This window comes from Myiozetetes cayanensis, unplaced genomic scaffold, assembly GCF_022539395.1.
Source record: "Myiozetetes cayanensis isolate MyiCay16 unplaced genomic scaffold, myiCay2020 scf13, whole genome shotgun sequence".
NCBI lineage: Eukaryota > Metazoa > Chordata > Aves > Passeriformes > Tyrannidae > Myiozetetes > Myiozetetes cayanensis.
The window spans coordinates 7,011,582-7,027,939 of NW_026086937.1; the positions used below are offsets into that span (position 1 = coordinate 7,011,582).

The following is a 16,358-nucleotide window of genomic DNA, read 5'->3' on the forward strand; positions in this document are numbered from 1 at the left end:
ATGCAGAAACCCTTCTTGTTGATAAGATCTTCAGTAAAATTTTATCCTGACCATTAGGAATGTCTCCTATAGGTGCTAGTACAGTTAAGAGTACCTGAATATTCATATGTCTATAGTCATAAACTGTGGTGTGCCTCTTGCTTCATTGGGAATATTGGTAAGTTCATAGTAGTTGCAAATTTAGACTCAAATCTCAAGATGTTGTCCTCTTACTCAGGTTTTGAATTGGATAATTTTGACTCTGGAGTGTTAGTTTCTCATTTTTTAATTGACAATACTAAACATGATAGGTTTTGTGTGAAAAGAAATCTGGAAAAATCTGTTACCTGAATATAATCAGATCTCTCCTGGAACAAGATTTTTGTGTTTCAATACTATAGTTTCAAAAGAAATTCACCTCCTTGGTATTCTACCGTCCTCCTTGAGGTTTTTTTCAAAAACAGAAGCTCAGTTACTTCTTCCAGCATTTGTCCATATGTATTTTGGTGGGTTTTTCTGGGGATGTTAAAGTTCAGGCCATTCCCTTTGTCTTACTGCAGAATAAAGGAGCTACTGTAGCTAATGAATAACCAGAAGACATTTGCTGCACCTCTAACCTGGCATATCAATGCCTACATTTGTCCTTAGTGCTCAGTGGAATTACACTGCCTTTTTCATACACTTCTTCAGGACCTTGAAGAGCTCTAGTCTTTGCCAGAGTGACTTTGGAAGGCTTACTCTATCTATATTACTAGAATGGGTTTTTTTGTAAGCCAGTTGCCTTAAAATCAAACTTAACTGATGCCAGTTTAAGATTAAAAAAAAATTTATTTGCAGCATCAAAAAAGACAACCTCCCTTAAAGGTTTAGAAAGATGGAGGAGCAAATAAAGAAAAAAAACTGACTTAATATACTTGTCTCAAGAGCAAACCAAAAAGTTCTTTCTGTTTCCATGTTCAGATGCTTACTGAACTTGGTGTGGGATGTAATTACCTTCTTCAAACTGGTAGCAGGAGAGAACCTCAGACTGGCAAAGTATGCAAGGTTTTGCCTTCCCAGTTCTGTTTGGTTAGTGATTGGGAATTTATTCAAGCGTATGAGTGGGATGAATATGTGCAATTTATTATGTCATTTTGGCTGAGATTAGTTTCAAAGTTAATTAATCTCTTTGTGATGTCTGGCTGTCTGTGCTGCTGAAGTGCTTGCACAGTGCTTGCGTGTGCATGCAGATGTTCCACTTAAGGTCTTTCTGTGCCTGAGACTGAAGTCTAGCCAGCTGCATCATTCTTATCTAAATTACAGGCACAGAGCATGGGGCAGGGTTGTTGCCAGTCTGTTCTTTCTTCACAGTTACTCCAGCCTCTTCTTAGAAAATCTCTCCAAAGTTATGGCATATATTAACGTTGCTACTTTAGGGGATTCTTGGCCTTTTTGATTATTCTTATACAAAACCTTGTTTTAGAAACGCTCCTCTTTCTTCTTTCCCCAGAAGCTCTTGCAAATTTATCATAATATTTTTCTTGTTACTTCCTGTTTACTCTTCCTATATTCCTTACTCTGGTATGTGTCTCTGGCACTGAGGCTTTTGAGATTTTGAAACAGAAGAAATTTTGTGCAATACTGACTTCCAGTGCTGGTAATCTTCCGGTCCTGCTAGAGAACACCATTCCACCTCAAGAAGTTGAGCCAGTTCTTTTTGAAAGATACCTTTAAAGAGGTCAAACTTGTATCTTCTCCATTACTTAGCTGCTCATTTTTGTTTGTGGCATGACATACATATATATATATATAGGGAATAATTCTCTCCCACTTAAGGAAATACTGTTGAAGTTTCCTTCAGGTACCTGGCAGATGCTATCAGGGAAAGAAGGGAGGAGACGAGACAATAGATGATATTTAGAGGTGGAAAAAATTACTCATCAGTGGTTTAACAGCTGAGAATTTCAAACTGTGTAAGACTCTAGAAGCTAGCTATGGCACATTTTTGTTGCCTCTTAAACTTCCAAAGATTTTCCAAGACTTTTTGGCAAAATAATTTTCCAAGGAAAGGTTGTGTCAAAAAAATATTTGTGGGCAACTCTTGAGGCTGGAAATACTACAGCCTATGTAATACTCTCTGGCTTAGGAATTCAGAAGAGGTTTCTCGTACTTAAAGACTAAAATACAAAATATTTACATTCAGACTAGGAAAGCTGTGGCTCAGTCCTTGTTCTTCCCATAAATAGCACAATTTTACTGATATATGTGTTACTGTGACACTGGGCTAATTATCTTTGGAGAGTTTAGGGCTATTCTAAGAGTCTGTCTTCTGGTTCATGCTTATAAACCTATCAATTGTGATTTACGTAGTTTTCTTTATAGGATTAAACATAACAGCGCAAAGTTGGTGGGGTTTTTTTAATTTTATTTTTAGAGATTTTTTTTCCCCGTCTCTAAAAAAACCATCTAACATAGTTCACTAGCAGATAGGGTTGTTTTGGTTCTGACAGTATTAACATACGTATAAAACACTCCTTACCTTTGCAGTAACAGAAGGTTTGTCTCGTGCTGTCCATACAGATGTTCCCTGTATGAATGTTCCACATTCCAAATTCACTCTCCTGAGCCCTGTGGTGGTTTTGGTCACTCTACCACAAAACCAGCTGTGGTTATCCTGGGATGGTCAGGCCCAGGCCATGGCACTACAGATGGTGTAATGGGCACCCTACCCTGCCCTCTCAGCAGGGAGGCTCACAGGGAGCCTGCATGGCCAGAACAGACTCTAACCTGGCATGGAACTCTCTGCAGATGTCTAGATAAAGGCAGGCAAGTGGAAGTGTGAGCTTGCTCTGTCGGAGAGATTAAATTAGAGGTGAGCTGTCTGATCTAGTTAATCATTGACCACTAGAGTATGTGACATAATACTAGCTTCAGCTAAGAGTAAATATTCTTTTATTGCAAGTTCCAGTTATGTAATTTTTAGGACAGAAGTGGTTAACTTGGTCTGGAAAAGAACTGTTAGAGCTACTAAAGTGTAATTTACTGCCTGTGCAGTACTGTTCAATACAACAGCATGGCAGGATGTCTATTTTCTCTGGATTGGGGTACCTGAAGTGAATATGTGCAGAAGTGAAAAGTCAGTATATTTCACTCTACCCAAAGAATTTTTTTTATTATTACCTACAGTCAAGAACTACTGAATAAACTTGTAAAGAAAAAAAAGGTATTTCTATTTTTATCCCATTACTGATAGCTTAAGTGAATGCCCTTAAACTACACTTCCTACTTCCTCTTTCAAATGAAAGCAAATACCTTGCTTATTACTTTGACCAAGCAGGGAGATGAATAGTATTTTCTGGAAAAACTCAAAATAAATGTAAAATGTCTGAAAAAACATCAGTTAGGAGGGTAAGAAAATAGTTTCCCTGTGGTTTCTTTTTAAGAGGAGTTGAATCCGTAGTGTGTTTTAAATTATTCTTGTGAATGTTTTCTGTTACAGTCTTTCTAAAAATATAAATATTTATTTATTTGCATTTAAAAGGAAGCTGCTGCACTTACTATTAACAAAACGCAGTTAAGCATTTCTTTATTGACTTTGTTATTCCAGTCAGAGGTCTATTAGTCAACAAGTGTAATGTTGAATATTTTAAAGGAACGAAGAGGAAGGAACAAACATGGTTCTCTTGTCTTGAAAACAACGCTTTTTTTCCCTGCTGATGAATGACATAGTTCAGAGCATCTTAGTTTATAGTTTTGCAGTATTGTTGTCTCAGTGGGTTGCTGACATAGATGAGGATGTGAGTCAGATTAAATACGATTATTCATAAAGTTGAACTGCTCTGTAGTACTTCTCTTTTGACGGGACTTCAGTATTAGTTTGTTCTTGATTTGCCTCCATGTAAATGCTGATTTTTGAGCCTGGCGCATTAGAATTTGCTTTAAAAGAAGGGATATTTGTTGTTGTTGTTGTTGTTTTTTTAACGTTTTCTAAACAATTTTTGTCAACCCCCCTCCCCAAGTTAGTTGTAATCAGTAGATGAATCTCAGAGTTATTTCTGTCTTAGAGTTTTTGCTGTTGATAAGTAGATGGGTTTGTACACTTAGTCTCCCTGTTCCTACTGTGTGATCTGTCTGCCTGCCTGCATGGCTCTTGTACAGAGAAAGAAATGAAGAACTAGTGAAAATGACAGCTCTTAAAAGAAACAGGCCAATACTATTTATTTTAAAAAACCCAGCATAAAAAACCAAAACACCCTAGATGACCTCCAAACCAAGTAAGCAATGCTCTGATGTCTGAATGGGATTTTTTTGTTTATCAAGGTAAACTGGAGGCCAGTGGAATGGTTTCACTGAAAATAATAACAGTTACTGTCCAAATCCAGTCAGTGAAATTGTCAAGTATTAGGTAGGAAAGTAGAAAACAAATGAATGCAAACTTTTAAGAAGTTATTCATGTTTATTCAACTTTGTGGGTTTTGTGTGGGTTTTTACTAAAATATAAATACCTTTTCTGTGATAAAATGTTGTGAGAGTTGTAATTTAACCTAAACTTTTCACCATTCAAATGCTGAATATATTAACTATAAATATCACCTTTACTGTCTACAGTCAGTGCAGATTCCAGTCTGTCAGCAAGGCAAACAAGAAAATAATTTTTTTTTTTCTTCCTTCCCTTCCTCCTCAGATTTGTGCATCTGTACTTCCAGACAGAGTTTGCACAGAGAGAAAACTGTGAATATGGCTTGATTTGCTCTTGATCTTGGCAGAGTTTCTAATGAGTGTCCCACGGACTCTATCAAGGTCAGGGGGTTCTACTCCAGCACTGAGGAGCAGAACCCTGAGGAGCAGCCTGGAATCAGGGAAAGAAGTTCTCTGTCGTTCTTTTTAAAAGAGCAAAGGAAAATGAGTGATTATCCTGGACTTGCAAATAACCATAGCCAAATGATTGCTGAAGATTCAGAAATTCAGACAAAGCCTGAACACTCTCATGGAGTTCTTCAGGAAGACATTGAAATGAGCAGTGGATCCAGTGGAAATGACTCCAGTGGAAACGACTTCAGTGGAAATGACACAAATGAAAACTATTCGAGTGGGCATGATTCTCATGGCCATGAATCTGATGAAAATGGGAAAGATTCAGCAATGCTCATGGAATCTTCAGACTGTCATAAGAGGTAGTAGCTCACCTTAAAATACATTTCACTTTTATTTTTGTCACTAATGACTTTTTCCATTTGAATATAATTTCTGAATAATAACTAAGGAATAAGATGTATCTTGAGAGTTGAAGCTGAGTGTTCTAGATTGTACTCTCATGTGGTGTAAATTGTGTAATATATATTTATTCATAAAGAAAAGGTCTGGTATTCTGCATGACCAACTTCATTTGCATCTTTCTTCTCATCATAGTGTGTTTAATTGGCCTTATTTATATTTTTTCTTGTAAACCAACTTCTATAATTGTTTATCAAAAACTGTCAGTTTGTTCTTAGGTATTAGGATGCAACTGTGCTATTTTAAAGTTTTAAATAATAGCTTACTGTACAGAACAAAGCTATAGTAAGAACCACCTTCTTAGTAGTCCTGCAAGGACCAGGCAGATGGACTTGGTGATCCTTATGGATTCCTTCCCACTCAAGTTACTCTGTTTCTTAGACAAATGTTTAACAGCCATAGTTTCCATTTATCGTACCATGCAGAAGCTTTTAAAGTTCAGGTTTGGTTTTGTTTTTTTTAAGGTAGCCAGTAATTAATAGGAAAACATAAAGCTAAAATGAACTAAAAGTTGTTTATTAGATTTACTAATATTAATCTTTTTCAATGTTTTCCTTATTCTAGTTCAAGCTCAAATGCATTTAGTCTGATGATTGCAAACTCTGAACACAATCAGTCCAGCAGTGGATGCAGGTAAATTAATGGGCATATATTTTTCAGTAATTTGCATGACACTTAAATGCTGAAAACTGAATAGTGTTGTATTTTGGTGTTTTGTTTTGTTTTGCCTAAACCTGGAGGACTACACAAGAAATCCTGTCTTTGATTCTCTTCCTGGCCATAATCAGTAGCATGTCCTATTAACCACTTGATTGCTTTAGAGCTTTTTGTTGCTGTTCCATGCAAGCTGTGTGATAACCTTTCAAGTCATGTTACTTGGTAGCTTAACTCTCTAATTTTTACTTTTTGTGCATCCCTTTGAATATTGCTTCAGCTCTAGTGGGTTTTTTTGTAGCTTTTTTTGAAGTCTTCTGCTCTTTAGAATTTATTCTGAACCTGGTAGTGTATTTAACATCAGGATTCACCTGTTGAGTTGGATTATGTTCCGATGTCCAGCACCCATATCATCTGCCTCTCCTGTGTTCCATTTGCTGGGATTCAAGCCTCCAGTGCGTAAGGATAAACCAACATAGCTGCAAAAATCCCTCTTTTTGAACTCTGCTTCTGACCTTGGTAGCACTAAAGGCTCAAATCTAGATACTTCAGAGTGCCCTACTGTACTTGTTGTTTTTTTAAGTCAGCTAATCAGGAGACCAGACAAGGATATCTGGCTACAGTATACCAATATTAAGACCTCTCTGTACACCTACCTACCTGGAAGTGTTTCCATCTGATACAGTTCATAGAAAAGTGGTAAATAAAAATTACTCTTGTGCACCATTTGGTGCTTGAGGAACTTATTTTCTGTGTCTGCCTTGCAGGCACCTGGAGATCTTGTTCCGTGCTCTGTTTTCAATTGGAAATTGTGATCTGGAGTTCATATTGTTAAGTATGAAAGACAGACTGAAACAAAGACATTTCTTAATCTTCTTTTCCCATTAATTCCATTTTCTTCACTGCAAGATTTGGGGAGGATGCGGTGGTTACTTATTACAGTTTTTCTGATGTCTCTTTATTTTAAATTTCACTTATATTTCTCTGCTCAGAAATAATTAGGAGTCTGTCAGGAACAGTGCTAGAGGGTTACAGAGCAGAATCTAATCATCTTTTGAAAATGGGAGACTGAAGATATCTAGAGAATGATCTTTGAAGAGAAGGCTAAAGTAGTCTGAAAAGCTGCATGCTTCATCTTAGATTCAGACTACTGGGTTTGGATTCAATATCAGTGCCAAGCAACAACTCTAGTTTAGTATCTGTAGGTACCGTTCCAGGTTACTGTCCACAAAAAACAAAATGGAAAGCTCCTATTTTTATAGAACTTGCTTATTCTGTCCTCTGCAAGTCACACCTTCCCTGTGGCTGCCTACTGTGCCTGATGCTACTGATCTCTGGGAAAACATTTATGAGTTGTGTAACTTATTTTCCAGGGAGGCCCATCTTCTGAATATGCTGCTGCTGAGGGCTAATTTGGAAAGGTTTCTTTTCTTGCAAAAGAGCCTGACCACTCTTACGAAGCAGAGTGTACAAACCAGCTGTATGCTCAGTTATTTCATAATCTTTTCTCTCTCTCTTTTTCCCTACTGCCAGCATAGAGGGCTCTTCTGTTAACAAAGCCCTGTTTGATTACATCAGTCCAAACTGTCAAGCCACATTGTAGATGTGATTTTAATATACAGCATGAACATAATGTTTCCCAAGGGAGTGCTGTACTCTTGTGTCTGATCCCTTGCCATTATTTCCTGGTACAAAATGACCACTGAAGAAATGAATGCTGCATTCCTCATGGTACATTGTGATGCAAGCAAGAACAGTGTGTATTCTCTAGTACAAGTCAGCTTTGTCACTTTCCAAGCATTTTTGGTAAAATACACCCAACACTTGTCAGGTGACCGATTTACCTTTTTCAAACTCTTAAAAATTCCCAGAAAAATGTTCAGAAATCCTCTTGAAAATTACTTGGAAGCTGAAGTCACTTTATTGACCACTTCAGTCAGGGCAGGGCAGTTGCCAAGACTGTTGTTTCTGGAGTGGTGCATAGGGTGACTTCTTAGAGGTGACCAGCCATGACAATCAAGTGGTAAGAGAAAACCTTCCTTTGGATGGAAAAGAATTTATTTTCAGGAATGTTTCAGAACAACTCTGTAATTCTCGTGATCACTGCAAATGATTAGCTTTTGAAGTCTACTCAAATGCAAAAAAGAAGGTGATTTTTCATTTTAACTATTTCCTACCTGTCTGCCACCCATCTTTATCCTCCCCCTCCCTTCCCTCACCTCATTTTCTTTCTTTTTGATTGTCAGCACCTCTTAGTAATGGGGAGAAACAGAGGAACTATAAAGGAAGGTGACAACTTCCTGACATCAGCACTGATAATCTCTGTTGTTTGACCTTCTACACTGAGGCAGCACTTCTGAACATGCACCTGAGAAATGTCAATGCAGCTTCTGTCTCCAGCCTCCTGATTCTTTACCTTACATATTTAGTCAAGTTTCCTTATCTTATTTAATGTAATGCCATACTTAACTGGGTTAATGTTGTTCAAAGGATTTCTCCATTTGTTTTGTTAATTTGATGCTCTCCCACTGCCCTTTTCAGGGACCTTTCTTAAGAGAACCTGCTCGAACAGGAGGTGAAGACTTGAGTGGACCTCCTGCTTCTCTCCTTTGAAGTCCATGAACATTTCTGAATTTGATTTTGAAAAGAACTAAGGAAAATACCACTAAAAAGGCAGGAGGGAGACTGGCAAAGGAAAAAAAAAAAAAGAAATTCTCTGGTGCTTGGGTATATGTACTGTTGCACGTACAGTTGTACATCTGTACATTTTACAATCACGTTCCAGGTGGTGGTAAATCTTTCATTTTAAATGATTCTAGGTCATGTAAGAATTTTTGTAAGTTCTGGAAACTGGTAGTGAGTACTAGAAAAGTTAATGAGGCCAGTGGTACAAATATATGTATATGACAAGTGTCATAGTATGTTTGGGCTTCCAAGAGGATGTTATGTCATTTCAACCATTAAAGTGATGTTTTTCTTTTTTGTTTTTAATCTTACAGTAGTGAGCAGTCCACTAAAGCCAAAACACAAAAGGAATTGCTGAAAACATTACAAGAGCTGAAAGCTCATCTTCCTTCTGAGAAGAGAGTTAAAGGCAAATCTAGCATCCTAACAACGTTGAAATATGCCCTTAAAAGCATAAAACAAGTTAAAGGTAATCAGTGATACTGCCTAGATAATGCCAATCTGGATAAAATGAAAATTTAATAGGAATTTAAATAAACTTATCTTTACTCAGGAAATTGCATTGTGTCTGAAAACTTCTCTAAACGGATGTTCTCGTGGTGGTTCCTGTCTGCTGGCTCTGTTATCTTTTGTTCCTTTGGGAGTTAAAGCAACTCTCTAGATGATTGATGTTCTACTGACATTTTGTTGAGTTTGTAAATTGTTTTCAAATTAGTTTTCTATTTCGTACTGTTTGAACTTTCAGATAGACCAAAATATGTGATCACTGACATACGGGTATATTAAGATGCATAAATTTGTTTGGGTTACTGATGAGGAAGCTCCATCAAGGAAAAAACTGTATTTGGAATAGTACCTCAGTTTCCCAACTACTCATTCTGTGTTTATTCCAAAAAATATTTTGGCCATTTACTGCTTCCAGGCTGAGTGTTTATTGATAATTCTAAATATAAGTTGTTTGTTGTTCTCTGTAGCCAATGAGGAATATTACCAATTGCTGATGATCAATGAATCCCAGCCTGCTGGTCTCAATGTGTCATCTTACACCGTGGAAGAGGTTGAGACTATAACCTCCGAATACATCCTGAAAAATGCGGTGAGTGTGGGTGACCCGGGTCCACAGTGTGGGTTGAAAATGTTCTCTTCAACTGCAATTCTCAGGCATTCCTTCTTTTTACATGGTAAGAGTTGGTAGCTGGGTCAACTTGCTGTAGCTGGCGTTGGCATTCCAGGGGATGTTGAGTAGGAACTCTGAGCCTTTCCCTGGAGATGGTGGTGTGACACATCTCGATATCCGAGTGATATAATATGCTGTGAGACATCATTAGCTTTCATTTGAGAAAACCTGTTGGAGAGTAACTTTTCCAAATTTTAGTCAAGGAACACAGTGAATTACTTCAGCTTATTCTTATAACTAGGGCTTATTTGATGTTTCACCAGTTCTTTGTGTTAGTGTGACTGAAGAGTGATGGAAGTGTTGGAATTACCGTGTGTTGTGTCCTTTTCTGTGGTGTTTGTCTGGTCTTTGCAACAGGTACAGACTTGCTGTGGGATCTGGTGCTACCCTGTTCAGCTATGATGATCAGTGTACTTTTAACAATAAAATGTGATAGTCTGAATGATTTTTTAAAAATTATTATTTATTTCCATAATACTTGTATTTTATAGATAAGTTACAGAGTCTTCAAAAAATAATTGTATCTAAACTTATTAGACAACCTTCAACTTTTTTTTTTTTTAAAAACTGAAACCTCTGCTTGAAAGTAGGAAGTTCTGAAATCTGTACAACAAGGGCATGATGGGGGACATTCTCTAGCTTGGAGTAAGTGGGTTTTGTTGTATTTATGAGTAGTAAAGGCTCCCCACAGAGGAAAATAAATAGGAAGTGCAGAGCACAGCCGAGAAATTCAGCCAAATTCATAAACATTGTTCATTTAAACTGAAGCATCTGAGTTTGTGAGACTGGTGTTCTGATGACAGCTCTTGAGTTTGTGTACAGTGTTGGTGGATGGAGCACTAAAGGTTATGACGCAGGAAGCTCCTCTGTGTCAAGAAGAGAAACAATATGGAACAATACAAGTGGAGTGCGTGGGACGTTTTTTCCACCTGCACACTCATACTTTTCCAAGTGGTTTAGAGCACTTCTTTCATTTTGCAGTGGATGGACCAACTCACATAAACAGTCCTTCACAAACAACTGAATTTGGTAAATGTAAACCCTGCCTGTAACAAGCACAGGGAAAATGCGCAACTATATAGATGGAAGCCCATTAATTCTTAATTTGTAAATTCATTCTGCGTCATAAAATTTTAGACCATGATATTTAGGTCTCGTAACCTGGTAAATAGGAGTGTATTATTGCACAGTTGGAAAGTGTTCTGTGTGTATATCTCCTTAAAAAGCAGATTAATTTTATTTAATCACAGATGTGGTTCAACAATTTCCTTAATTTTTATTTTGAAATTATTAATGTTTTTATGTCTTACATGCATGTGTGTGTGTGTATATATATAAATACTGGACTGAGGAATGTTTCAAACTGTCTAAATAACTCGAGATTTTTGTTTTTAGGATATGTTTGCTGTAGCTGTTTCTTTGATTACTGGGAAAATTTTGTACATCTCTGATCAAGCTGCTTCTATTCTCCGCTGTAAGAAGGGCTATTTTAGAAATGCCAAATTTGTGGAGTTCTTGGCACCTCAGGATGTCAGTGTGTTCTATACTTCTACCACCCCATACAGATTACCATCGTGGAATATTTGCAACAGAGCTGGTGAGTGGTCTCAACAGCAGATGCTCTTCCAACCTACTTTCAGTCATGCAAATGTAATTCCTTGAACTGATTTTTAATATCCTCCCATCCTTCTCCATCACTTTTTGAGGATGTAACACAAATGCATTATTGGAACACCTCTGAACAATACTTGGTGTATAACACACTTGTATAAATCAGCAAGGCTTGTCTGTTGGTTGAAAGTCTTCCAAATGTCATTGTTTTTTGGTTCTTATGACCCTTTCCTGAAAACAAAGTAAGAATTCATGCTGAATAAGTGGGTTTACTTTCCACTTTTACTAGCAATCAAATGACCACAGTTTTCTTCACACTTTCTCTTCTTCACCTTTTAAGGGGACAATGCTCTGCCTCCTCCTTTTTAAATGGTTATGATTTGAATACTGAACACCTTGAGTACTGTGTAGAAAAAGCTATTTCAACCATGGTCACTGTGCATTCACCAATTCTCTTCTTTTACCCTTGGGAAAAATGATGTTAGGTGAGCTAATGTTGAGATGTCTCAGAGCACTTGATATTTGTTTGTGGGAGGATTGTTTTACTGCTGTATCTACAGCTGTTAGTAACTGAGAAAATATCTGCCAACTATTTTAACCAAACACTTGCAATTCAAGGTCTGCTCTAAATGTTTGGAAGTCCAATCCATTGCATACTAAGCCTGCGAAGTGGGTGTGAACCATATTTAATCTGAAATAAATGTGTACTGAGTAATGCATATATGAAGCAGGTCAAAAGGGACCTTGTGAGGTCTCTTGTCCGACTTCTGGCTCAAAACAGGGTCAGTGGTAAATGCTGACCGTGCAGTTGTGATTACAGATACTCAGTTATAAAGGTTTTGGGGTTTTGTTTGATTTTTTTTTTTTTTAAGCTTTTCTGCAGTTTTATTAAAAAAATGCAGTAAGTGGAACTGAGCACACTGCCTCATGTATCAGCTGCCATGGAATATAATATCCAAAAGTTTTGTGTGCTAGAGGCCTTTGAAATGCCAGAGCTTTCCTTGAAAACAGTCATTGACTACTCTGGAAAAGGAGGGAAATAAGCTTGAAATGTGAAGAGAAGCCTTCACAAAAAAACTTTTCTTTTGAGAGGGGTGGTATTAAGTAGATTCAGTGATCGAGCTGTCCTAGTGCCTTTCTAAGAAAACGGTCAGATTTTGGGGTCCCAGATAATCAAACCTTTTTGGTCAACACCATAAAGTACTGAAAAAAAATAGGAGTAAGCAACTCAAACTGGACAGCTGTTTAGATATGTTTAGGAAAAAGACTTGATAAGCAAGCAGCTGTGATTCACACACCAGCCTCACAATCTGAGTGGTGGTCGGGCTTAGTTGCTTATGAAGTACATTGTTTAGCAAGTAAATATGGAGACTTTAGGGAATGTAAAGGTTTTTAAAAATCAACCATAATCGCTTAAAGAAAAATTAATGTATTAAATATAATAATCTTGAAGTAATTTGTAACCTGATATGAAATATGTTTAAAATTTCTAGAGTCTTCCACCCAGGATTGCATGGAAGAGAAATCGTTTTTCTGTCGCATCAGGTAAGACAACAGTATTAGTGTTGTACTGTGAAACTGTGCATTACCTGTTTCACTTTTATAAGAACCATATGGTATCTGAATTTCGTGCTTTTCCATAATGTGATCTTAAAGCAAAATATCTGCATGTCCTCCAGTTGATTAACTCTAGAAACCACAGAGAAAACTGCAAAGCGATTTCGAGAAGTTGCATCTTGGAAGTCAATCAGTGTGAATATTGACCTTTGGGCCATAAAGGAAGCTGATATAGCATCCCTCCTGCTATGGAAAGCCTTCACTTCATGTTAATAGAACTGTTGTGTCCAGCACCTGCTGCAGAGTCTCTCTCTCTTGCTCTCTAAGAAAATAATGTCTCATTTTAAATTTATCTGAAGCGTCCCCTAGAAAGATACTCAAAGATAACTTGATTTATCTCTTTTACAGTTACTCGATGACACAGTTCTTTGGTTCTGCTCTTCCTTCTTTTCTTGCCTCCACTCCTCTTTGCCTGGTTTTATTTAGGAGAAGCTGGCAGCTTATTCCATGTTCTTTCTTGTGCAATTTGATTTCTTAATGCTTATTGCCTCTCTGGCACCATTTCCGGAAACAAAAATAGCGGATCCTATTACATAATACTTCTGCAGTAAATAAATACTTATTACTGAGCTATGAGTAAACTGTAAACGAATTAGAGGTAATCCACTGCTCCCGAGTGTTGAATTGGAAGGACTGTGGAAGTACTACTGGTGTTATCAGAGATTTTTTTTGTCCAACTAATACTGGTTTCAAAAGCTTTACTTTTTTAAAGCTGTGCTGTTATAAACTTACTACAGCTGATTTTTTTTTTGGTCACTGTGTAAATGGCCGTTATTTTCATTACAGTGTTCTGCATTCTTGTTAAGTAAACAACTTATATATTATTATATTGAACCTTCACTTTTTAAATTGTAGTAAATAATAATTAAAAGATGATCTTTATGTTAACTGAGGAGATAAAAGCAGTCTTCATAAAAATTAGCTAAATTCATCCATCACAAGGGTATAATGTCACAAATTAAGATTATTGGATCAACAAATAACTTTATTTTACGAGTTGGGTTTTTCTTTTTCTATCAGATTTCCATTTCATGCAGTTGTGGATCCTTTTATTTCAGGCAGTGGAGAAAACAACATATTCTTTATTGCAATTGGTATGCAAAGGATGCCATTGGAATTAGATTCTCTTCTAACAAAAAAGAAAAAAAGTTAAGATCTTGGGTGCTATTCTAGGAGCTAATATGCAGTTCTTGTGACATGAGGGAATTACAATGGATAAATTAAAATTTTATTTAGCATAAGTTTAATCTATTGAAATAATTAACTCTGTTTAATTATTAGTGCAGGGAAGGAGCGTGAAAATGAGATTTGCTATCACCCCTTTCGGATGACTCCTTACCTTATCAAAGTGCAAGATCCAGAAATAGCAGAAGACCAGCTTTGCTGTGTGTTGCTCGCAGAAAAAGTACATTCTGGTTATGAAGGTAATCCTTTGAATGGACAATGACTAGTTTGGTTTCCTAAAAGTAAGAGCTGTTCAAGTTTTATAGCAGTGAAAGATAATTGTTTCTCTTCTCCACCTTTGCTGAGAGGCTGTGAGCTAGCAAGCTGCTTTTCTATGTGCTCTTGCACCAAATTTTGGACTTGGAGCTTGATATGTTATATGTGCAAAAATGCCACTTGTTAATCTGCTTTTCTTTTTCTCCCAGCACCCAGAATTCCTCCTGACAAAAGAATTTTTACCACTACGCACACACCGACCTGTTTGTTCCAGGATGTAGATGAAAGGTAACTTATAGAAATATTTTTTTAATTTACAGATAAGCAAGCTATCCAGTATCTTTACAGGATTTAAGGTGTCTCTGTGGGGTTAAAAAGTTAATGCAGCTGCTGAAGAGTGTTTAACCTGAGAAAAATACATCCCCCTCTTGTCACTAAGCATGAGAACGCATTATCGCTGGTATTTAAGTGGAAAATCATTTGCCTGCTAACAGCTTGTTCTTCTGCTTTCCTTCCTTCCGGGACAAATCTGGAGATAAATTCAATGAGTGAACCAATGGTCAGAAAAATTTCTGTGCTGATAATGATGATTTGTATAAAATTTTATGTGTGGGTGGTTTTGGTTTTTTTAACTTTGACCTAACTAATGTGCTGCTGTTGCTTTCTGCTGGCCCAGGTACAACTAGTAGAGGTGTGTTTTTTAAATGAAATATTAGATCTTTAAAAAAAAAAGGTGTACAAAACCTGCTCAAATTGTATTGGCTGAAGATTTTACATTGCTTTGACAATCTTGAAAGATTAGATTAGAGTAAGTATTTACATTCTAAAGTAGAAACAAATATGCCACCTGTGATCTTAAAGTATATACAGAGACTAAGGAACTAAGGTATAAATCAAGATTTCATAGAGTCACTTAAGTTGGATAAGTTCATCAAGTCTAACACTAAAACCCCATCCCTAAACACCACATCTGCACATCTTTTAAATACCTCCAGGGATGGTAACTCCACCACTTCACTGGGCAGCCTTGACAACCCTTTCCATGAAGAAATGTTTCCTAATATCCAGTCTAAACCCCCACTTGTGTAACTTGAGGCCATATCCCTTTCAAAGGACATCTAGGTGATGGAACCATGAGGTCTATGAGAAGAACAGAAGATACTCCTTTAGAGTTTGATTTTTGTGCTGTATGTGGGACCTTATTTTGATATTTTTTTCTACTTAGTGAAAACTAAGTTAGCTGTCATATTAAGATCTGACTTCTGAGATTCTTTCCTTGTCTTCTTTTTAAGCATTCTAAGAATGCCAAAATTTTCTTTGTAGGTCAAGATGGGGAGGATGTCTTCAGACAGAGTACAAGTATAATGGACAATTTTGGGTTTCTGTGGTATCTTTAGGGTGGAAATCTTGTTTCTGAAGACATGCCATTCTTGGCAAAATCTTTAAATGCAGCAGAAGAGAGAGAGGGGTTGGGGGAAAGAAAGTTATTGGGATGTTTGAGCTGGAGTCAAGCTAAAAAAAAATACTATTTCACTTTTGAGACAGTTTATCTGTAGAAAGGTCAGGCACATCAGTATTAGTGCAGTGCATGGGTTTTTTATTAAACAAGAGTTGCAAAAGTAGCTATTAGAGATAGCTGCTACAGAAGAAGATAATGGCTAATCAGTGAAGATAAATTTGGAATTTCAGATACAGCTGGTTTTGGCTAACTTTGCAGACATTGTGGCCAAATATGAGAGTTCCTGTAGGATAGAAAACAGTGGAATGCTGACAAGTTTTTTTTTCCATGGTATGATTTATACAGTCTCTCCAAACAACTTAAGCTGACAAAAGAATTACTTAGTCCACTGTAGTTCTGTCCTCTTCATGGATTTTTCTCTCTCCCTTATTCCCACACAATCTCCAAGACAACTGCAATTCTGCAAGGTGGGTTTCTATTTCC

At 37.0% G+C, this 16,358-nt stretch overlaps 1 protein-coding gene across 7 annotated transcripts in view; it reads left to right on the forward strand.

The window, feature by feature from the left end:
• The window catches only part of PER2 (period circadian regulator 2), a 45,314-nt gene that overhangs the window by 11,426 nt on the left and 17,530 nt on the right, over window positions 1–16,358 (forward strand). For all 7 annotated transcript variants that reach the window (XM_050308186.1, XM_050308189.1, XM_050308192.1 and 4 more), the window contains 8 exons: window positions 4,643–5,132; window positions 5,797–5,865; window positions 8,886–9,040; window positions 9,546–9,667; window positions 11,144–11,345; window positions 12,853–12,904; window positions 14,258–14,400; window positions 14,626–14,704. In XM_050308186.1, the coding sequence (XP_050164143.1) occupies window positions 4,861–5,132; window positions 5,797–5,865; window positions 8,886–9,040; window positions 9,546–9,667; window positions 11,144–11,345; window positions 12,853–12,904; window positions 14,258–14,400; window positions 14,626–14,704 (1,094 nt within the window). In that variant the 5' untranslated portion in view covers window positions 4,643–4,860. The remainder of the gene's footprint in view (window positions 1–4,642; window positions 5,133–5,796; window positions 5,866–8,885; window positions 9,041–9,545; window positions 9,668–11,143; window positions 11,346–12,852; window positions 12,905–14,257; window positions 14,401–14,625; window positions 14,705–16,358) is intronic.